This window comes from Myxocyprinus asiaticus, chromosome 13 (genome assembly GCF_019703515.2).
Source record: "Myxocyprinus asiaticus isolate MX2 ecotype Aquarium Trade chromosome 13, UBuf_Myxa_2, whole genome shotgun sequence".
Lineage (NCBI taxonomy): Eukaryota > Metazoa > Chordata > Actinopteri > Cypriniformes > Catostomidae > Myxocyprinus > Myxocyprinus asiaticus.
Window position 1 is genome coordinate 16,238,960 of NC_059356.1, and position 25,156 is coordinate 16,264,115.

Sequence of the window (25,156 nt, forward strand, 5' to 3'; positions counted from 1 at the left end):
CTGGAGTCATATGGATTACTTTTGTTTCCTTTATGTGCTTTTTTGGAGATTCAAAGTTCTTTTCACCATTCACTTGTATTGTATGGACCAACAAAGCTGACATACTTTTCTAAAAATCTTTGTTTGTGTTCTGCTGAAGAAAGTCAGTCATACACATCTGGGATGGCATGAGGGTGAGAACTTTCATTTTTGGGGTGAACTATCCCTTTAAATCATTAGTGACCTAGTAATAGTGCAGAATATTTCTATTTCTTTAGCATTTTACATTATAATATTTCTTGTTTTAATTTTTTTCCCCGTAAATAAACTAAAACCTGTTTTATTTCTAGGCTTAAATTAGATTTTAAATCCCAGATTTTAAATACAGTTTGTTTGCATTAAAAAGAAGCTCAACATTAAACAGTCCCAAACAGCTTTTGATGACACTTTTGGCCTTTAAAGAGGAAGGAAAAAAGGGCACGGCACTCACTCTCAGATCCTTTCACTGAAACTCCATGCACAAAGACCAGATGACAGTGCGACACCTGACTCATGAGACTGGCTGTCTCAAAGAACGCCTAAAGGCAAATACAAAACAAAGGGAATGAGATAACATCTGTGCTTTAGCAGTTTTTACTGGCACATTAAGTCCATAGATAACAGCCATGGCTCTTACTAGCGCTATATCCTTGTGACTCTGGTCAAGAATTTTGAGAACAACTCGGATGCCTTTCTTGTCGCTGTGATTATTGTTCGACTCGTCATCATCATCCTCTGTTGTGCCGTAAACCTTCAGCCGACCTGCATAAATGTTAGTCCTTGTGCCACGTCCCAGGTGCTGCTCCTGTATCCATGAAAACAAGAGGTCAAGATTTGGCTTGTTAGAATTGTCCAATTAGCCTTGGTGCAGCAGATACCTTAACTACCCAATTTTGTAGCCAATAAGTATCTCTCTTCATTGACATTAAAAAAGTAGCCATGTATACTGATGACATTTTTTGTTGTTGCAAGGAACATATAAATTGCAAATATTTCATTATGTTACACTTTAAACCCTAATAAGTTGACTTTACTCAATTGAACTGAGTAAACTCGTTCACTCAACTGAATTGAGTAAACTCGTTCACTCAACTGAATTGAGTAATGGCATCTCCGAAACTTGTGTAATTAAGTCACTTAGTGTTCATATAGTATGAACTTAACTATTTAAGGAAACTAGATGCAAGCAGACAACTCAGATTTGCTATTTAAATATGGTTGTTTCTACTTAAAAATTATAGCTGCATTGACTTACTGTAGATCATACAATAACACAGCTTAAATAAAGAAGATTAGAACTAATTATAGGTCAATCATTAAATAAACATATTTCTCCATAGAAACGCATATATGCCTGTACTTCAGTTGCACATGCATAAGATAAAGAGATAGTGTTAACATTGTTCAACTTGACCAAACACAGATCACCCAAATGGTGTCATCACACGAAACAACTATTTGCAACAAAACACCAAAAATAATACTACAAATCTGAATTCTTAATAACAACTATTTCAATGCCACCTTTAGTTCCCATTGACCAAGGAAACACAATTAAAAAATTCAAGCACAAAGGACTATGGGTATTCCCTATAGCCTCAATTTTGTACTCAATAGTTTGAGTTATTAACACTCAAAATCTAAAGTCTATAGATTTTTAAGATAAATAAGTTCAAAGAACACAACTATTTGAGTTATGAGCCCAAAACTTGACATTTCAAGTAATGTTTATTTAAGACAACTAGATTTTTCCAATAATGACAACAGTAGCATTCACAATTTGGAGTTGCTGTTTAACCAGTGGCAAAAAAATATATATTTTGAGGGCTCTTAAAAGAATTAAATTGACGTATTTTTCCCTGTCTGCTACTCTGATGTCAAAATTCAGGATAGTCGCTAATGAAGGGCTTGGTACTGTGGGTATTCTTGTGGTGACATTAGCCAATCACTGTTATCATGATATCATTTCCCATGACTTAATTGGCTCAAAAAAACGGAATGTGGAACTGAGTGCCAATAAGCCAAGTACTTCCACCGAGCAACTGCCAATGAGGAATGCTAACAGATCACTTTCTCAAGGTATTATGCACCTACTTACACAAAAACTATGAATGTCAACACATTTGGAAAATGATGAACTACATGTCTGGTACTGAGAGAAGTTATTTCTATTTCATTTTATTAGTGCAACCAATGTGTTGAAGTGGAATGCATTAAAACATTCCTCTTATCGAGATGGTTCAGTCTTGTAGTATTCAGCTCATGGAGATAAAGGTGTGACTACTGTACAATCTCTTACCTTTACAATCTCCTTGTCTTTAATCTGGTGGAACCTCAGTTGACTGAGGTTGAAGTTTTCAGACAAAGGTTCAACACTACTTTTGGCACCCTTTCTCATTACGAGTAGGTTTGAGAGCTCTGCAATACAACCATAAAAACGTTAGCAGGATTAGTCATGAAATGATAAGAATCGTGTCGATTTCAGTGGAATTTTTCCTAATCTGAGACACAGTCCTGGGTGACTCAGAGGGTTCATAGTAAAGTCTGCCAAACAGAACACACACACACACACACACACACACACACACATTAAATACCTCCTGGTCTGGGCAGGCAACACTTCTTCACAGTGAAACTGTCTTCACCAGACTTCAGCACAAAGGACTTTAAGCTGTAGGTGAGCTGTTTTATGCTTGAGAACTCTTGGTCCCAGCCCTCGAGTTTGAACACAGAGCCCCTCTGTATGATTCCGAACTGTTTGTGAATTGGACTTTCTCCATCCTGCAATTACGTTAAGAAATATGATTCAGTCATTGAACCACTAATTACTTATCAGATATCTTAAGTCATGTGTTGAAAATCTTGAATAATCGATAATGTAATAAATTATTATAATTACTATAAATTGTTACATTTTCTAAAGAAAATGTAAGTGGCACTTGGCTGTGCAAAACTTAGCACCATAAAGCCAGGGTGTTGGTATGCAGTTGCTTTAGTGTTATGGGTGGCTGCTAGGTGGTTGCTTACTGGCCCAAGTCAAAAGAGCCCACCCCTAAAGGCCCAGGTATACTTCATTTTTGCATGTTCCGGATCGGTTCACACCTGGTCGACCGCGTTGCCTTTGTGAGTATACTCTTCTGACCACGAGCTAATACGAACTCATTTGATGCATGCCCACTACAACTTCTTTGTTATACTCTTTTAGTAGAGTCAATGGCTGGCGCATGCACTGAAGATGTGCACAAACGATGACCGCGTCTGCGAGTCGAGAAAATCTGGCCATGTGGAATGGATTATGATGAAATTAACATCACGCATACTATGCGCAGATCTATCCACAACACGGACGCGCGAAGTATACTTTGGCCTTAATTATCTATGACATTCCATTCCCATGTCTATGGAATTTTCATGCTCGTTTTATTATCCGGCAGGTAAAAATTGTAAATCTGATCGCTTTTGTTATTTTATAAGTTACTGGACATTTAATGGTAAGTAAGGGGTTTTGAAAAATATGAGCAATAGTAATAGCAATAATTTGCCTTAGAAAGCACCACTAATAATAATCAGGAGCGGCTTCACTAAACAGTTGCTCCACTTATGCGTGTGGTATTTTGGTGCAAAAAACTGTGTCTTATTCAGTAACCAACCACAATCTAGTTTAATAAGATGCAGTCAGTGCTTATATTGTGCTGCATCTCTTGAGTATGTAAATGAAGTCATTGTCATTCCTTTCCGCAAAAACACGCCTCCTTTTCTTGTAAATAAGATTCATTATGGATTGCACTTCATTCACAAAAATTGCCTGCCATAATTTACATTGTGCTTTTACTGCTAGATGAAAGCAGGTGGTAAAATTAATTTTATTTAAAAGAGATGTTTGCGTACATTTCCTATCGATCATTTCCTATTGATGTGAAACTCCGGGCTCTGGGCTTAAACAGCTCGCTGTGCAGCTGGATCCTGGACTTCCTGTCAGGCAGACGCCAGGTGGTTAGAATGGGCAGCAACATCTCCTCATCACTGATCCTCAACGCTGGAGCCCCGTAGGGCTGTGTTCTCAGCCCACTCCTGTATTCCCTGTACACACGACTGTGTGGTAACACATAGCTCCAATGCCATCATTAAGTTTGCTGATGATACGACGTGGTACTCTGATCACTGACAATGATGAAACAGCCTACAGAGAGGAGGTGCACACTCTGACACGCTGGTGTCAGGAGCACAACCTCTCCCTCAACGTCAGTAAGACCAAGGAGCTTGTGGTGAACTTTAGGAGAAAAGAAAGAGAACACAGTCCCATCACCATCAATGGAGCACCGGTGGAGAGAGTCAGCAGCTTCAAGTTCCTGGGTGTCCACATCACTGCGGAACTCACATGGTCTGTCCACACTGAAGCCATTGTGAAGAAGGCTCACCAGCGCCTCTTCTTCCTGAGACAGCTGAGGAAGTTTGGAATGAACCACCACATTCTCACACGGTTCTACACCAGCACTGTAGAGAGCATCCTGACTGGCTGCATCACCACCCGGTACGGCAATAGCACCGCCCACAAACACAAAGCTCTGCAAAGGGTGGTGCGAACTGCCAGACACATCATCGGAGGTGAGATTCCCTCACTCCAGGACATATATACCAGGCGGTGTGTGTGAAAAAAGCTTGGAGGATCATCAGAGACTCCAGCCACCCCAGCCATGGGCTGCTCTCACTGCTACCATCAGGCAGGCGGTATCGCAGCATCATGACCCGCACCAGCCGACTCCATGACAGCTTCTTCCTCCAAGCAATCAGACTTTTGAATTCCTGATCTCTCACGATCAATATACATCAGCACTGCACTTTATTAATCTCACACTGGACTGTCATAAATTATATTCTCTCTTAACAACACACTGGCAACTGACTATCAACCGACAGCCTGAATGTCAATACAACACTATACAACCTTACTGCACATTTATATATTATTTTTATTGTATACTGTGTATTCTATATTGTGTGTATTGTATACTGTACATTGTATATTATTATTTGTATATTGTGTTGTGTGTAATTGTGTATATTAGATATGTAAATTGTGTTGTGTAAATCTGATGTTTATTTTTAATTGGTATACATCTCATCACTGTCATGACTGCTATGTTGCTCAGAACTGCACCCAAGACTTTCACCCACTGTTGCACTTGTGTATATGGTTGAGTGACAATAAAGTGATTTGATTTGATCAAATCAGCAGTAATTCATCAAATAATGATCAAATGATGGAAGGGCTTCAGATGTCTGTGGTAGGGATCGCTCCTCGCAGAGTATGCATGATGCAATTTTGTCATCAGCACAATCAGCAAAGATTTTCTTGACACGCTGACAGTACTCGTCAGTGCATTCAGATTCGCTCTTTGAAAGGCAACTCGGCCGACCGGGCGCAATCCGAACCGGTACATAAAAAAACCAAGTATACCTGGGCCTGAAGAGCATTTTTTTCCTGGCATATATCCAGATGTGTGGTGTAGTCCAGCACACTTTTGGCATGTTAAACAGATGATAGTTATCTGAATTACAGCAGTCAGTGTTGCCAAGGTATGTCAGATATGGTGGTCTGCTGCATCCTCAGTTATATAGCGCTCAAAATCGCCCTGCACGCTTGGAATTGCAAGTGCTAGTTGCGTTCAGCAGCAATATTGTAGATGTGTTTGCGCCGTTGCCTGATCTACATAATTATTTTAATGAATGGGATGCTAAACCACTGCAGACAGCGCATGCAAACAACCAGTGCTTTTGCAAGCCCAATTCATTCTTAGTGAATTTCCCCCTCAATGTAAAAATACCCAGTTCTTCGATTCATCAAATGGAACAGTTGTAAAAGCAGTTTAAAGTTGACCAGTACCTGATTCTTACTCAGAGCTGCAAGGATTAGACGATGGTAATCCAAAACACTCCAGCGCACAATAAACGCTCCCTCCTCTGCTTCTTTCTTTAGTTTCTGGAGAACAAACTCATCCCTAGGGGCAGGATAAAAAAAAAAAAAACTCAGCAAAAAAAGAAACGTCCCTTTTTCAGGACACTGTATTTTAAAGATAATTTTGTAAAAATCCAAATAACTTTACAGATCTTTATTGTAAAGGGTTTAAACAATCTTTTCCATGCTTGTTTAATGAACAATAAACAATTAATGAACATGCACCTGTGGAACAGTCATTAAGACAGTAACAGCTTACAGATGGTAGGCAATTAATGTCACAGTTATAAAAACTTAGGACACTAAAGAGACCTTTCTACTGACTCTGAAAAACACCAAAAGAAAGATGCCCAGGGTCCCTGCTCTTCTGCGTGAATGTGCCTTAGGCATGCTGCATGGAGGCATGAGGACTGCAGATGTGGCCAGGCAATAAATTGCAATATCCGTACTGTGAGATGCCAAAGACAGTGCTACAGGGAGACAGGAAGGACAGCTGATCGTCCTTGCAGTGGCAGACCACGTGTAACAACACCTGCACAGGATCGGTACATCCGAATATCACACCTGCGGGACAGGTACAGGATGGCAACAACAACTGCCTGAGTTACACCAGGAATGCACAATCCCTCCATCAGTGCTCACACTGTCCGCAATAGACTGAGAGAGGCTGGACTGAGGGCTTGTAGGCCTGTTGTAAGGCAGGTCCTTACCAGACATCACCGGCAACAACATCGCCTATGGGCACAAACCCACCTTCACTGGACCAGACAGCACTGGCAAAAAGTGCTCTTCACTGACAAGTCGCGGTTTTGTCTCACCAGGGGTGATGGTCAGACTCGCATTTATCGTCGAAGGAATGAGCGTTACACCGAGGCGTGTACTCTGAAGTGGGATCGATTTGGAGGTGGAGGGTCCGTCATGGTCTGGGGCGGTGTGTCACAGCATAATCGGACTAAGCTTGTTGTCATTGCAGGCAATCTCAACGCTGTGCGTTACAGAGAAGAATCCTCCTCCTTCATGTGGTACCCTTCCTGCAGGCTCATCTTGACATGACCCTCCAGCATGACAATGCCACCAGCCATCCTGCTCGTTCTGTGCGTGATTTCCTGCAAGACAGGAATGTCAGTGTTCTGCCATGGCCAGCGACGAGCCTGGATCTCAATCCCATTGAGCACATCTGGGACCTGTTGGATCGGAGGGTGAGGGCTAGAGCCATTCCCCCCAGAAATGTCCGGAAGTTGCAGAAATTGTAAGTGCCTTGGTGGAAGAGTGGGGTAACATCTCACAGCGAGAACTGGCAAATCTGGTGCAGTCCATGAGGAGAAGATGCACTGCAGTAGTTAATGCAGATGGCCACACCAGTTACTGACTGTTACTTTTGATTTGACCCCCCCTTTGTTCAGGGACACATTATTCCATTTCTGTTAGTCACATGTCTTTGAAACTTGTTCAGTTTATGTTTTAGTTGTTGAATCTTTTTATGTTCATACAAATATTTACACAAGTTAAGTTTGCTGAAAATAAAAGCAGTTGAAAGTGAGAGGATGTTTCTTTTTTTACTGAGTTTATATATATATATATATATATATATACACACACACACACACACACACACAGACACACACAGACACACACAGACACACACAGACACACACAGACACACACACAGACACACACACAGACACACACACAGACACACACACCAATAAGAATGGAAGAACACCACGTGGCTGCACTGATTGTGGAAACGTGAGTTACGTACAGTATGGGACCATGTAGGCCATTGGTCTCACTGAGAACCACTCTGGGCGGAGCCACCTCATGACACAGATAATGATGTGCATCAGCTGTAAGGCGGAAATATCCATCAAGCAGTGAAACCAGAGAGCGAGCCTCTAGGCTGGAGCCCAAACGCATGTCCTGTAACACAAATAGGTGTAGCAGGGACGCATATCACACACAATGCAAAAGATGAAATCTAACTTTAACAAGCATTTTAAGGGTTCTGCACCAACGGCCATCTTTTTCCAGCATTTAAGTTTATGAATTTATAGCCACTATGGACTTAGTTTATAGCAGCATAATTTCCAGAATTAAAAATAATACATAAATACATTAATTGTTGTAAATTGTTTATTTTTGCAAAGAAAAGAAACTTAAAGAAAATATAGTATAAAAATAAGTATATTTTTTGAACACGTACAAATGTAGCTAAAAAATAACATTTGTAATTTTTTATTCTGGGAACAATGTAAATGTTGCCAGGGCAAGTAAAAATCTTAACTACTGAAGGAGCCCTGATTCCAGTTTCTTACCATTGACATGTTGTCTTGGCGACTGATACAGATGTTGACACCCGTGATGGCAATATGAGAGATCTCAGGGAAGTCGCAGAAGGAGTTCCAACTGTCTATTTCCTGCTCGCCATGAGTCTGTGCATCTCTGCTCTGGTTATGATTGTAGTCTTTCTCCATGTAGTTATTCTCCTAAGAGTGTACAATGACATTAAATTGAGAAGAAAATACGGACGTTTAAGACTAAGCTACACTTTGGTGACTTGTTAAAAAGCATTAAGCACATTTCTCATGTTTTTTATCACAAGATCTATTAGATAAACTATTATCTAGAACTTTCGAAATTAACGCATTAACGCCTGCGATGCATTTAAAACGTGTAACACTTAATTTTACTTAATAGCTATTGACTCATTACTGATTTGACATTAGATTCTGACATTTCATTCAGCTCTGCGTGAGTTCTGAACACTGGTTGGAATGGGTGGAACATTTGCCATATGTGTGGGGTCATTACACTGATGCACACATCACAAACACACACAAGAGTGATTCTGTGTCAATGATCAAGTGATGGAGAAAAGAGCTCTTAACTGTATTTTTTGTACAAAACAAACCAAGATGTGTACCAAACCTGTATTCAGATAATGCATCATTTACCTGTGCAGTGCCAGCACTAAAAGCAAAACAAGACACTCTCTGCAAGCACTTTTTATGTGGAGTTCAAAACAGTGCGAATCATGTGAATGTAACTATACAATTGCTGTAGCAAAGTGGATAGCCACAATTAATATTGTGGAGGATGAGGGTTTAAGAGATTAAATGCCCATTGCAATGAATGCTTAACCTAGTATTTTTATCAATTAGTCAACCTGCCACTTAGACTTTGGAAAACATTTAATGTTATTTGAATCGGTGCCATTTTAGTGCATTTCTGTCTTTATATTGTGGAATACTTTGTTTGGAAAATGTCAATAAAAAATAGGGCTGTCAGTAGATAATTTTTTTTAATCGTGATTAATCTCATACTTTTCATAGTTAATCGTGATTAATCTCAGATTTTAGTAAGTACACATTTTTAAAGTAGTAAAATTTTACTCTATATACTTATTTCATTCATTACGCATTTATTGTTCTTTGGAAAGACCAACACAATAGAACAAAACAATACAGTATGTAACAAAAATTCTTTATTACCATTTTCCAAACTCCACAGTATAAAGTATTCAAGTAACATTTCCCAAAGTCTAACTGGGATGTTGACTGATTGAAAGAACTAGTATTCATTGCAATGCACATTAAGCCCTCATTTAATATTAATCAGTCGGCAGGCTGTCTTTTCACTTTAGATATGGAATGCACATGATTTGTGTCAGGGCATCAAGCGCCACGTTGAACTCCATATGAAAAGCGCGTCTTGTTCTGCTTTTAGTGCTGGCACATCCATTATAAAGATAATTCATCCGAACTCTCCGGTGATCATTAGCTGACACTTCAAAAGCTCAGCGGCAACAGGTACAAAGTTTAAATTATATAAAATTTGAGAAAAACTAGCTGCACGGTGGGCTTGTAGAACTGACATGCTTATGTGGTAAAATGCTGACTTAAAAAAGACGTGTGAAGGACTTCAGTGAAGTCCCGTGAAATCCCTTAAGCATTAGTTTTGTAAGAGGTTCTTTCTCCAGCACTTGATCATTGGCACGGACTCACTGTTGTGTGTTTGTTTGAAGTGTGTATATGAGTGTAATGTCCCAATTAAACACATCGCAAAGGCCCCACCCTCTAACAGTGTTTACAACTCACACAGAGCTGAATAAAATGTCAGAATCTAATGTCAAATCAGTATATGCCTTAATCGTGATTAAGAAAAATTAACGCATTAAATATTTTAAATCGCATTAATTAATGCTGACAGCACTAATAAAAAATTATAGTTACATTTTGTTTTCTTTTCTCCCTCTCTACATATATATAGTATATATATAGAGAGAGTCAAATTTAAGCACTTTAGAAATCAGCGAATAATCGCGATTAACTATGAAAAATGATGCGATTAATCGTGGTTAAATATTTGAATCGACTGACAGCACTACTATTTTCTAACATGAAATTCACCTAGCATTAAAACTAGCTACTTTACATATCCAATGTCTGTTTTCACCCCCTTGAAACAGTGATTTTGGTCTGTCCCACCTAGGAGGTCTTTGCCTTCTCAAACAATTAAAATCATTTAACATATGTTACTAAATGTAACTAAATTAGACTACATTTGCAAGCCTGTTAGTCATTCTGGCATTTTTCATTTAATTTTGATATTTATTTCATGTTAATTGCTAGTTATTTCTTAAATGTTCATTATCTAACATAAAATTAACTTTTAATGAAAAGTAGCTAATTTTACATATCAAACATCTGTATACCCCCCATAAAATGGTGATTTTGTCCTGTCCCACCTCAGAGGTCTTGAGCTTTTTGAGTGTTTAACAACTTAAATTACAAAACGATGTTGTATGTACAGCTTATTTAGGCTACATTTGTAATCCTGTTATTCATTTTGGCAATTTAGTCCACTGATTTTATTTAATGTTTATTGCTAGAAAAATAAAAAAAAGAAAAAAAGAAAAAATAAATTTAAACCATATTGTCCCAAACATTGATAACAGGGATGCAAAAATTGTAAACCACATATAAATTTAATAGAAAATAAAACGCCGACAATTGACAATGAACATTTTCTGAAGGTTAAGCACCTTTCACTGACCATTTGTTGGAGAAAAACGTTTCAGGCCATATTATGAACCCTTTTCATGGAAAGTGCAATTAAAATAGAAGAAGGTCAAATATCAACAGCATTAACTTACCCTTTGTGCTGGTAACTTCCTCCAAAGTATGCCTGTTGACCCAGACACCCTAATCTCATGAGTAGGTTCACTGTTCACGATTCCCTCAGTGGAACTTTGTGTTCGGGAGGCAATGAGATACGACCCACTGCCATCTCCATCAGATCTCACATCAAGATGGAACACAGGGAATGCCTCAATGCCAAAATGTGGTGCCAGGCGCTCCAGGGTGGACAAATATTTGTACATGACCTCTTGGGATCCTAGCTTCCCCATTCCTACTGTGTGCTGCTGGAAGCTGCGCACAAAGTTTGCGAACACGCGGCGAATACGGAACCTTGTCAGGAAGTTGTCACGGGCAATGTGTTGGAAGAGAGACCGAGGGATGCAACGGAGGAAGCTGAAAGATGGAATATCATGCACAAAACTGTCAAAGTGCTTGATGGAAAAACCTTTTATATGTTTTAATGGCTATTAACATTATTAAAAATTATATAAAATTGCACATTTTAAAATGCATTTGATTTATGTACTTATTAATACATTTTTTAAAGGAGATTTATTTTTATATTGCTAAGTTTAAATCACAATTTAAGTTACCTTTATAATCTAGACGACAGATTTAGCCAACATGAAACAGCATTTACAATGCATCTCATTTCAGTAAGTAGAGGTTGACCGATAGTGGATTTTGCTGACACCGATATTTAAGGTGATGGTAAAGGCCGATAACCGATTAATCGTCTGATAGTTTTTCAAAACTGACTTATAGAATGTCAGAAAATGTCTTATTCTTTCTTTCCTTTGACAAGCACAGACAAAGAGTCAAAAATGCCAGATGCAGTTTATTGTTCAACCAAAATCCCACTAATAACTTGAAAAAATGAAGATTTGGTGAATAACATGGGACTATTAAGTATAAACAAGCTTGAAATACACCAGAGACTCTTATTTTGAAATTACAAAATTATGAAAAAACTATAATCAATTATCTGCACAGATTTTTGCAGATAACGATAGTTCCAAAAAGCAACTATCGGCACCAACTAATCGTTTTAAACGGAGTGTTTGGGGAAACCTGATTGAAAATAGTTACAATGGCTCAGAAATGACAAACTTCACCTTTAAAAACATTGCTATTTTAATTCTGCTCTTAACAATGAAGGAAGCTGAAGCTTGCACCTGGTCTGCCTGGCCACATCCTGTAGAGAAGAGCCAGTCTGCAGGGCGGTATGAGAGAGGTGAAGCACAGCCATACCCAGACACTCATTCTTAAAGTGACCAATCTCTTCCTCTCCCCTCACCGCATCCAAACATGCCAAATCATTCACAAAATCATGTTTAGCCTGGTAAAAGAACAAACACATACATTGTAAAAGGCTTTAAAAGATTGTCTTCCTGCCTTTTAATACATCTGGACAGTTCAAGTAAGTTTGGAATTGGTCAGAACATTAAAGCTGTTGTGTGTCATTTTTTCTATGTTAAAATACTTTCTCCTACACCAGCTTAATATGCAGAGACAACTATAAATAAACCATTTGTAGATTGATATCTCTGTAAAGTGTAAACAATGTTGCTCTATCACACTTTCTAAATTGCTCTATTTGTTTTGAGCAGCCTGGCCAGCCTGACACAGCAACAATGGTTCAACCAATTGCGTGAGTTTGGGATGGGACTATCTGTTTTTTCAAACAATGGCAGACAGAGGGTGTATTTGGAAAGCTGTTTGAAAACCATGTTTATTTTTGCAATTCTGTTTGGTGATGTCGTGACAATTAAATAACTGTCTGATCGCAGTTATTTGATCTAACCGAGGTTATTGTGCCCTTCAAATTCCAATCACATTTTTATGCCCAAATAAGGGAATTTTAAGCAAATATTTAAATGCCATCAATGGCGCGTTTGTGTCATTCTGTTGAACTCCGAGCGTCACTGAGCCACACCGTGGATGTCAACCAGAGCAGCTCCTGTCCAGGAGAGCGCGTGAAGCGCTTCTCAACGCTCTGATGTGCGCGCTGATATAAACTAACAAATATGAACTTTGATAGTGAACGCAATGTGCTCCGGCTTCACTTTAGACGATTGTCGAACGTTACTGGTCATTGCAGGTTATCACTGTGGAGTGATAAAATGATTAAACGAAATCTCAAAGGTTTTGATTCATGAGAAATATTAGGGCTGATGGGTTTAATCAAAGAGCATTAAAATGGGGGGCCTGGGTAGCTCAGCGAGTATTGACGCTGACTACCATCCCTGGAGTCGCAAGTTCGAATCCAGGGCATGCTAAGTGATTCCAGCCAGGTCCCCTAAGCAACCAAATTGGCCCGGTTGCTAGGGAGGGTAGAGTCACATGGGGTAACCTCCTCATGGTCACTATAATGTGTGGTTCTCGCTCTCAGTGGGGCACGTGGTGAGTTGTGCGTGGATGCCGCGGAGAATAGCGTGAAGCCTCCACACGCGCTGTCTCCGTGGTAACACGCTCAACAAGCCACGTGATAAGATGCGAGGATTGATGGTCTCAGACACAGAGGCAACTGAGATTCATTCTCCGCCACCTGGATTGAGGCGAGTCACTATGCCACCACGAGGACTTAGAGCGCATTGGGAATTGGGCATTCCAAACTGAAAAAAAAAAAAAGAGCATTAAAATAACGTGTAAAAGCGAAGAAATTAGGACAGAATTTGTTTTACTATTACTAATATAAATATAATAATAATAAATAAACTAATATTTTAAAAGTATAATATAAAATACATATGCATTCCAAAAACAACAGTGTAAATGTAAATCTGACCAAAACTAAAGCTGATGAAATAAGAGACATATTTTAAGAATTTAGAAATATTTTTATATTTTAAACATTATTTTTCATGTCATAAGTTTTTAAAGCCTTAAAGGGAAATCATATATCCCTATTTTATTGTTTAAGTTATATATTTGAAGTTAAATAAGTAAAAATGACTTCTTAAGGTGTATGAAGTACACATGCACCTTAAGAAATATGACAATTTATATAACAATTAATCATGAAAACCCTAAAACAGAAAATTAATTGTCACAATAGCAATTATTTGTTAGACAATTAATCGTCAGCCAAATTTCATAATCGTGACAGCCCTAGGTGATGCTAGTGGCACAGAAATTCACATTTCCAAAATGTATGCTTTTTAATATTGTCATGGGAAAACTGTGTTTTTCAAAACTTTATGATACAATTTTGTATTGACCTCTGCCATTTTGCTAGTTTCTGAAGTTTGTCTTTCGATGCATACCAAAGTTTGGTGAATTTTGACCAATGAATTTGTATAGCTAACAACATTTAGAGTATCAAGTGTCACTAATTTCATATTTGTTATAAACAAAAGTCCTAAAGCGTGATATTATTTCATGTTGCCCATATTAGTTGCAGGGTCCGAAGTAATTTTGTTCACTTAAAAGGATAGTTCACCCAAAAATGAGAATTCTCTTATTATTTACTCACCCTCATGCCATCCCAGATGTGTATGACTTTCTTTCATCTGCTGAACACAAACAAAGATTTTTAGAAGTATTTCTCAGCTCTGTAGGTCCATACAATGCAAGTGAATGGGTGCCAAAATTTTGAAGCTCCAAAATCCACATAAGGGCAAAATAAAAGTACTCCAGATGACTCTGGAGGTTTAATCCACATTTTCAGAAGCGATACGATAGGTGTGAGTGAAAACAGATAAATATTTAAGTCCTTCTTTACTATAAATTGTCCTCCCTGCTCAGTCAGTCTCCACTTTCACATTCTCCTTGTGTTTTTGGTGATTCATATTTTACATGCATATCGCCACCTACTGGGCAGGGAGGAGAATTTATGATAAAAAATGACTTAAACATTGATCTGTTTCTCATCCACATCTATCATATCATGTCTGAACACATGAATTAAACCACTGAAGTCATATGGATTATTTTTATGCTCCCTTTATATGGTTTTTTTGAGCTACAAAGGTCTGATTCCCATTCACTTGCATTGTATGCACCTACAGAGCTGAAATATTTTTCTAAAAATCTTCATTTGTGTTCTGCAGAAGAAAAAGTCATACACATCTGGTATGCCAGGAGGGTGAGTAAATCATGAGAGAATTTTCAAGTTTGGGTGAACTTTCCTTTTACAGTATAATGTGACAGCAACTTAAGACAATGGCTGTGTCTCGTTTGGAAGGCTAGTAATTATACATATTATATACTCTGCACCCATCTACTCAGGTACTTCAACTTGGGAATTAACATTCCTTGCATTTGAAAATCATATTTACGTGCAAATTGGCATCATTTTTTTAGACATTTCCGTTGAAACAAAAAATTGTGGGTTGCGAGTGCCCACGAAGGATACACCTCATGCATCCTCCGAATACCCATGAAAGAAGGTCACATTCGAAGGCTGCATTTGAAGTGTCCTACTCGCTTTTCTGAAACGAGACAGCCTCGATGACGTATGTGGCCGACAAATGCGACCTCCGGAGGACGCATCCTTCCAAACGAGACACAGCCAATGATTAATGATTCAGTTGCATAATGCACAACAGAGGTTGATTAAAGCTGCTGAAATGTTTTTCATGACCTCTACAAACTAGAATTAAATATCTGAAAGGCAGAGAAGCTGTAGCATTTCAATATAATTTTGAAAATCACCTGAGCAAAGAGGTACTCCAGTGAGGTCATCTCCAGCAAGGGATACGTCACCTGCTCTTGCCCAATAACAGTCCGCAATGCATAGCGTATCACTGTCGGTTCCTTTTCACCTAAACCATGCCAGTTACGAAAGTAAAATCTACAAAACAATATAAATCTGTTAATACATGAATCACACAATAAAAGTTCAAATTATTTCAAAGGTGAAGCATCTATCCATGCACACACGCACATACTCTCACCTCATACGAAAATGTAGCAACAGGCCTGACTGGTTTTCCATGTTAAATTTGTGATTTGGGCTGTACCAACACGAGGATGCAGGATCATAGAGCGCAAACAAGGCATGGCACACTGGAGTGATACCTGAGGGAGGAAAACACTTAAAATTACTGACAAAGAAAAACAAAAACAAAGTTTTTACAGACACTGGCACTAGTGGTTGATCGATTTATTGCCAAGGCCTATACATTGGCCAATGTTTGGTATTTCAATCATGTTTCATTCTGTCTCTCCTTAGCAGTTCCCTGTAACTTTTACCTGTCTTGTCTAATGATAAAAAATTACAAATTGTGCAAAACTCTGCTGCACGTACTCTCACACATAACAAGAAATCAACTCACATCACTCCTATCCTTCACACACTGCACTGGCTCCCAATTGCCTATCGCATACAGTTCAAAATTCTTGTTTTAGTCTTTAAGGCCTTTAATGGATTAGCACCCTCATATTTGATAGCACTAATACATCCTTATGTTCTCGTCCACACTCTTAGATCTAGTGCAGGAAACTTGCTTGTCATACCTAAGTTCAGACTATCTACTATCGGTGGTAGGGCTTTCAATGTTACTGCACCAAAGCTTTGGAACCAATTGCCCCAAAACCTTTGTGAATCTACATCGCTCCAGACCTTTGAGAATTAAAAACTCATTTATTTAAACTATGTTTTTCTATCTGATTGATCCTCATACAGCTGTTATCTCTGTATTATATTGTACATGTCTCCATGTTCAAGTTTTGATATGCCTGATAGATTGCTTGCTTACTTGCTTGCTTAAAAACTACTTTGTATGTTGATGTCTCTTTTTGCCTATAATTTGTAAAGCATCCTTGGGTTCTTGATGGTGCTATATAAATAAAAATATTATTAAAAAGGCATATAATAATTCAAATGTATATTATATACCATCTCCAATTAAATGGCAACTGAATATCTTTAAAAGATTTAATTCCAGCATCTCACAAAACTAGAGCAAATCCAGCAATTTTTGTTGAGAGCTCATAGATTCATAGATTACTCTGAAGCATGCACTGTATTAGCCTGAATCAAAACGGTGTCACAAAAGACTCACGAATGTTGTGTGACAATCGATCCATGACAAAAGCAGGCAGTGATAACTGGAAGCAGTCAGGAGATTGTTGCTCTCGCTAGATCCACATGAGAGAGCAAATTCAAAGCGAACCATATGTGCTATATGCAATTTAAGTATCATATTCACTTTGCACTGTACAATTAGTTTGATCTGCCCTTTTGTGAGAGAATGCGATTGCTAATGCTCACATTCCATCCAATGTTACTGGATTACTGTGTGCACTTGTTATTTCCTTCTTCCTTTTATTAATTTGTTCTAACAATTTATTTTTGTACATGGGACGACTAAAGAGAAAAATGTTTTTATATATTTTTACAGATTTATTTTCTATTTTTACAAAGTTAAAGTTCTGTGAGAAGTAGGGTAAAACATTTTTAATTGAATTCTTTGCAATTTTATGAAGATGCAACTTACATATATAAAAGGGAGAGCTTTCAGGGGCCCAGCCATGGATGGGGGCCCAAGAGAGATAGTTCAACACCCCCGATAGTGCTATGAAATCCGTAGATCGCCCACCGGAGATCATGCACGTTTATTACCTGCTACAAATACCGCCACTCACCAGTGTTATTATAGTTAATTAAAACTAACTAAAATAATTTTTAACTAAAATAAACTTAAATGATTGGGAAAAAAAACTGAAACTAAACTAAAATACTTTTTCATAACTCCAAAACTAACTAAAATAAAATATATTTTTATATACTGGGGTGAATATGGGCAAAGTGGGACACTTTTTGGAAATGTTACATTTCTTGACACCTTGAATTATGCTCCAAACGCCACGTAACCTAACATTATACCTTTAAAGAAAGCTTAGGATGTCTTCTACCTGAAGAAATATTCAATACTGGGATGTAGAACCTTTGAAGACCCTCTTTTGACCAAATACCAGATTTTTTAAGCAGTACTGGTAAAGTGGGACAGATGAAAAATTATTATGTATGCTTATACGATCTTCTTTGAAGTGTTTATAAAGTGAGCTGGACAACTTGGGTCGTGTTTCTTCCACTTCAAAATTTCTCTATCACTTTTTAAACAAGTTATCATGCAAAAGCATTTTTCACTACTGTAAAGTGACGTCACTGATGGAGCTTCTCTGTGTTCGCCGCACCAACTAGCCTAATCAATAATGAAATTAATTGTCAATGATTTTCATTATCGATTTTATCGATTAGTTGCAGCACTACTACAACCTGCATTCAATAAACATGAAAATGCCACTTGATAGCTATAACACTAGACAGCCCTGAGAAATGTAACATTGTTAACAATGGTTAAATGATATCAGTTACTGCATTAACTTTGGCAGCCCTAACACACTAGATCTAAAACTACAAAATCTACTGAAACTAAAAAACTGAGAAAAAAAATAGAACAGTCATTCAGAGTAAAAACTAACAAGAATAAAACTACACTGAAAGGACAAACTGAAAATAAAATAATAAAAAATACATTTAAAAGTTAGTTTAGTATAGTAATAATAGGTTTACTACTATATAATATAACCCTAATATCATCACTATAGCATAGTAATTATTAAAATGTTACTAATTAATATTACTCTAAAAAATAACCCTGGCAGGCAACCAAACCTACCCACAGCCTTGGCTGCATTAATGGTGAGGTCCTCAGCTGTCACTTCGCCCTCATGGTAAGACAGGCAGCGCTCGCCTTCTTTGGTCCAGAACAGAAACACATGGATGCCAGGACCCTCACACTGTCCTGTGGACGTCCCTGCTTTGGATCTTCTCGAACGTCCTCGTCTAGACATTCTCCATTGAGTCTAGCACCTATCATCATGTCTTGAAGGGTTAGTTCACTCACATATGACTTTCTTTCCTCCAAGTAATGCAAGTGGTGAAATTATTATTTTTTCATTCAATGAAAGTGAAAGGAAACCGAAACTGTCAGGCCCTAACATTCTGCCCAACATCTCCTTTTGTGCTCACTAGAAGAAAGTCATACACATTTTGTATGAGCTGTAAATGATGACATAATTATCCATTTTGGGTGAACACACCCTTAAACAAGGGGGTTTCCATTCATCAGCCTACCACAATTGACTTTTTAAAATTGTATAGGCAGTAGCAGCTTTAACCACCAAGCAAACCATGCAATTGCGTGGGGCCCCAGACGTCGGAGGGGCCTCCGCACCAGTAGGAAAGCTATGCAAAAACTGCTTGAGGGGTGATATGTTATTCTGGGTACACACGCGAATACGCTGTTGTCAGCGCTCTCAGAACGGTTCACATTAGAAGGCGCCGGGTTCGGGACAGGTCAGTTTCTCAAGTAGGGTTCGGGTTTGTAATTTATGAAAAAATGTAAAGGCTGTCCGAACTTGTTTCACCCATGTGCTCTCACTCACAGATACGCGCGAACGGATGAGTTAGGGGTCGTTCACACCGAACGTGTTTTTGCGTGCGTCTGCTCTGTTTTTTCATTGTTTTCCTGTGTAAACGTGTGGGATGAACTTCCTTGACTGCTGCACCGTGTCTCGCTGTTTCTTCAATGTCTGACACAGGACAGGCACATTTTTAGTGGTGTCAATTTAATAAGTGCAAAAATGCATGCCGAGACACCTGCGTTCTGTTTCATTTGTTGCGCTGTGTCTAGATTGTCTTTTGCGCAGGTGTCACAAAGATGTAACGTTTTGAACAAGCTCAGGTTGCAAAGAGGTGAATGTGACAATGTTTAAAGTCAGCATAAAATGAAAAATTCACCCTATTTTCTAAATGCATGTCACTGATCTTATTGTGAACGATTCATCTATGTTTTATTTTTTTGACCTCGTAATCTTTAATCAAAATGTAATAACTCGATCTTCTGGTGAAACGACAGACTTCTCTCTGGTGACGTACGCAGGACTTAATCCGCTTAAACCCCGCCCCTTTCTTATAAATACCACAACCTTGCGTAGCATCCATGTTGAAGATGGAAAGGTGTATTTTCGTCTGTTTTCCTTCAAAACTATTGTTCCTTAACCCAAACTTCCTTGGTTACGGGTCAGCTGATTTGAATTTACATTTCGAATGAGGAGGAATAACGGCGAATTTGCGGTTGTGCTCGAGACATTTCATGCCTGAATTACTGAGGTGATCTCTAATGAATACAACGCTTCGGTTGCCTCTGGAGTTTATTTATATTTTTGAATGGACAGCGCGAGTAAGTATTTATTTCCTTTATATTTAGTGTATTGTGATTTAAAACGTTAAAATATAGTTCTCTTTTACTCACACGTTTTTCAACGGCTACAGCCTCTTCGTAAGCAAAGACCGCGATGTGCTCGTGCGTTTATGTTGTCAGTTTGATCATAAATGTGTTGAGATCGCTGCTCAATTTCGCCGATAACCATCTCTGACTCGAGCAGCACGGTGGTAGGGGTGTGTGTGTCCACTGCAAACTCGCATTCAGATCTACCTCCGTTCCGCTATGCAACGCCCATATTTTAACAATCCAATCAACAACCAATGGATAAACTAAAATCCCCGGAAATACATCACAATACGGAAGTCCGTCGCAACTTCCGTTTAATCCCGACTTGAACATTATTTCAGATTGTTCTGCAACAAGCAAAGTTTCAGCGCTTGATGAATGGCAATGTTTTTGTTTGTTTGTTTGTTTATTTCATATGCTCTAGTGTGCTGAGGGGCCGCCGTGCCTATGTTTACTGTTACAGTACTGTTACGAATATTGCCTACGATGTTTACATAAAATACAGACTCAGCATCAGAATATAAGCACCACGTGAAAGTAAAAAAGAAAGGAATATATTACTATTGTACACAACAAATTCTCAAAGTAATAATAATAATAATAATAATAATACAGTATTATAATAACAAACTGGACAACAATAAATAATTGTTGGGATATAATATTAATAAATAACAACTGAATTCCAAAATGTTACTGAGCAAAGTAATAGGTTTTACACACCCGGTTATCAAAAAATAAAATTAATTAATAAAAAAATAAAATTTCTAAAATATATTGCTTTTTTTAATCACTGTATTGTGGAAAAACTGGAAAACATGCATTAATTATCTTTAAATATATTTTTATTTCATTAAATATTTTGAATGTACTTGGCTTCAACAGCTGATAGGATGAATTTAAAATTATGAATAAAAATACATTTTATGTCTTTTTTTTTTTTTTTTAAGCAACCGGGTCGGTCTGTTGCTTGGGGCCTCAGAAATCGTAAACCCGCCCCTGTGTATAGACTACCTCAGGATAATTAATATATCAATATGACACTTTCTATATGTTTCGGAGAACTGGCGTGACAGCTCTGCTCATAAACAATACACTATGATATGATAGTGCACATCAGTACTGTTGTCAATAATATGGCATGCTGTTCCGCTGTAATGGCCGAGGTTGGCAATTCTCAGAACACTGTGCACAACTTTCCAAAATGAACACATCAGGTCACCAATGGCCCACCAATAACACTATTTAAACCTCATACTGTGTGTACCGCCATAGTACACAGGAGCAAAGTAACGACAAAACTTGCTTCTATACAAAAAAAAACAAAAACAAAAAACAAACAAAAAAAAACAAATACATGTAAGATACTTCCTGTTTCACAAACAGCCCTGCTGGGCAACAACCTGATCTCATGTCAAGATGAAAAACATCGTTAAAAAGTAATTATTTACCTGAAGACAGATGAATGACGGTGTTTATCTCAGACAATGTTGAGTTATCTTGTTATTTCAGGATTTACATCTCTAAACATTTACACTGCAGACATTGCGTGTTTTCGCAGTCTTCGCTACGTGCACTGTGGCAAGAAAACAGCATCTGAAAGGCCGTGTCTCAAGAACTAGTGAGCTGCCTACTAAGACATTATTTTGAGCACCGCAGGCGCGTTACAAACACTGTCTCGTTAGGAAGCTCACAAGTGTTTGAGACGCAACCAAAGTGTTTTCGTTCATAGAGCTCTTCAAATTAAGAGTTCCTGCAGACCGTAGGATTCAGCATATTTTACTCTAAATACATACATTTTCCACTGTTTTAGTTAACAACTTTTTTAAATAAATAAATTAAAGCTAAATAAAATACATAAAATCTTCATTTTGAACTTTTAAATTAATAATCTGAATTTGTTCAAAAATACAAACGTCTAATGTTTACTGAATGTTATGCAAGATAAAAATAAATAAATAATACATAAAATAAAATTGTAAAGTTAAATAAGATTTAATTAGCCTAATTCCGCACTTGATATCAAACTAGTACCTTAAATTAACAATCACATTTTGTTCTTAGACACAAACATATATTGTTTATACTGAGTAAAATATTTGTTGAGTTGCAATGTGCAGTAATTGCCAGCAAACAAAGGATCTCAATAAACTGATTGCTTGTAAATTACAAATCAATAAAACATGTAATAAATAAATCAAATGATTAATGTTTAACATGAATTCCATGTGTTAACAATAATATTAATTTGCTATTTAATTTATTAAAATGAAAAAAAAAAGATTTACAAAGGTTGATGATGCTACATAATGTTTAATAAATATACAGCATGTGGCCAATATTAATGAATCAACATGAATTGTTACATGCATTCGCATTCATTACAGATCAATCAATATCAGTATACATCTAGTATATATATATATATATATATATATATATATATATATATATATATAAAGTTTTAGGCACTTGTGAAAAATGTTGCATAGTGAGGATGTCTTCAAAATAATGAAATAAATAGTTTTCATTTATCACTTAATGTCATACAAAGTCCAGTAAACATAAAAGAGCTAAATCAATATTCAGTGTGACCACCTTTGCGTTTAAAACAGCCCCAATTCTCCTAGGTACACCTGGGCACATTTTGTCTTGGTTGTTGGCAGATAAGATGTTCCAAGCTTCTTGGAGAATTCACCACAGTTCTTCTATCTATTTAGGCTGTCTCAGTTGCTTCTGTCTCTGTATATATTCTCAGACTGACATGATGTTCAGTGGGGGGCTCTGTGGGGGCCATGATATCTGTTGCAGGGCTCCCTGTTCTTCTATTCTAATCTGTTCTATTTGCAAAAGTAATGTTTGAGAGTCTAACATTTATATTTCCTATTGACACACTAAAGCTGAAGATATAAATAACCATCTTAAGACAAATGCTTTTGTGAAACATCTTAAGTGTTTCACACTTAAGAGAGAGCGAGAGCTGCAGTAGAGGGGAAGAATTTTAATGAATAATGACCTAAATTTCAGTCTGTTCTTCCCACAATGCTATTGTATGGCTTTATAAAACTTAGAATATAGCACACTATGTTTATGGTGCTATTATACTGTTCTTACTATACCTGACAGCCATAAGAAGAGATGGATAAAGATTTATTATTTATCTTTTTTAATTTTTTAATTCTCAAAATTCCCAGAACCTAATGAAACCTGTTAGTATATATTTGTGTAGGGGAATAAAAAAAAGATTTTCCACTGTTGTTCCAAACCTATATGATGTTATTTTGGTCTGCGGCACATGAAAGCCACAGAACAAAGCTCCAGCCATACAATGACAGTTCAAAATGACCACAACTGTCAAGCTCCAAATAAGACACTGCAAAAGTATCTTATAAGTAATCCAGATTCACTGGTCTCCAAACATTCTGAGGTAATAGTACAATAGCTTTGTGTGACAAACAGCCTGACAATTAAGTCATTGTCACTGATAATCTTCCACTAAAGAAGCATGCATCATAGGATGCTTCTCATTTCTTTTCCTTGCTTCCTTTCCTTGCATCCTTGCTCCACCCTCTTAGAAAATGAGGAAAGGATGCAATGAAAGGAAACAAGGATGAAAGAATCAAAGCAAGATGTATTTGTAAAATGAAATGTCCTGCTCGCTCACGATCATTTCAGAGCGTCCTCTTTGCACAGCTGCATTATCTCGGAGCGCTTGACATTAAGTTGTTGTAACTTGATAAATGGATAGTTTCATAATAAAACCTAATAATTTAAGGTGCTCTTTTAAAGGATGTGTTGTGTAAATTATGTTTAGTTTTTTTTTTTAAACGCAAAGGTGAAACATGAATTAAAACTGTTGTGTCAGATGTGAAAGGAGAGGAGAATGTATGCGTGTGTCAGGTGCTTCTATAAAACAAGTCTCCCTCAAAGGATTAAGATTAACAAATGTTGTCACTGGACATTTAATATACTATGGTAAGAGCTACATAAGTAAATTTACTTTTAATATATAACAGTATAACAGCATACTGGGTTGAAACAACATGAAGGTAAGTAAATAATGACAGATTTTTGGGGTGAATTGCCTTTAAATCACTGAAGGACACCCACCAGAATGAGAAAGTAGACAAACAAGCAAGCACTCATTGAACGCAAGTGGCGCTATAGGTAAATACACTGATTGGACAAGGTTAAAATATAAGTTATGGAAATAAACCTGAAGGCGATACAAGATATATTTTCCCATGCATAAATGTTCCCACGACGTGACAGATATCACACTTGAGAAAAGAGAATGAGAAAACACACTTGACTTTGTGACAGCTCTATGTAAGTTACCTGAAGTAAACAGGTAGGTTTCTAAGTTTAGAAAGCATTCTGTCACTGGACTGAACAAAATGAAGGCAACAGTTTTCCATGTAAGAATTTATATTATTATTATTATTAATACTACTTCTACTACTACTACTACTACTACTACTACTAATAATAATAATAATAATTATTATTATTATTATTATTAATAATAATTCATAATAATAATAATATTCCACCTATCAAGGCCATCAAGGTGAAGTGTCCTTTCTGCAGTAGTATTTTAAAGTTGACCTTTTGCTCCCTTTGGTTGCAAAGTTCCCAATAATAAACTCACCAGTTAACAGGTCTGAGTCACTTTTCTTTTCCTCAAAGCTCTGGAAATCTGACATTTCATTTATCAAAAAGTTTTGATGCATGATCAGAAAGCTACAGTATCTGTTAAGTACAATATGTTATAAATGTATAATAATTCTTATTAA

The 25,156-nt window shown here is 37.4% G+C and overlaps 1 protein-coding gene across 1 annotated transcript in view; it reads right to left on the reverse strand.

Moving 5' to 3' along the window:
• LOC127449947 (non-receptor tyrosine-protein kinase TYK2-like) overlaps window positions 1-21,978 on the reverse strand; it is a 75,170-nt gene extending 53,192 nt beyond the window's left edge. The window contains exons 1-13 of the mRNA XM_051713589.1: window positions 21,812-21,978; window positions 18,744-18,937; window positions 16,014-16,137; window positions 15,772-15,910; window positions 12,291-12,454; window positions 11,130-11,508; window positions 8,290-8,460; window positions 7,737-7,894; window positions 5,903-6,017; window positions 2,616-2,799; window positions 2,318-2,436; window positions 656-823; window positions 470-557 (exon numbers count right to left, since the gene is read on the reverse strand). Coding sequence (XP_051569549.1) covers window positions 470-557; window positions 656-823; window positions 2,318-2,436; window positions 2,616-2,799; window positions 5,903-6,017; window positions 7,737-7,894; window positions 8,290-8,460; window positions 11,130-11,508; window positions 12,291-12,454; window positions 15,772-15,910; window positions 16,014-16,137; window positions 18,744-18,918 — 1,984 coding nt within the window. The 5' untranslated portion in view covers window positions 18,919-18,937; window positions 21,812-21,978. The remainder of the gene's footprint in view (window positions 1-469; window positions 558-655; window positions 824-2,317; window positions 2,437-2,615; window positions 2,800-5,902; window positions 6,018-7,736; window positions 7,895-8,289; window positions 8,461-11,129; window positions 11,509-12,290; window positions 12,455-15,771; window positions 15,911-16,013; window positions 16,138-18,743; window positions 18,938-21,811) is intronic.
• Between the last annotated feature and the right edge of the window lie 3,178 nt (window positions 21,979-25,156).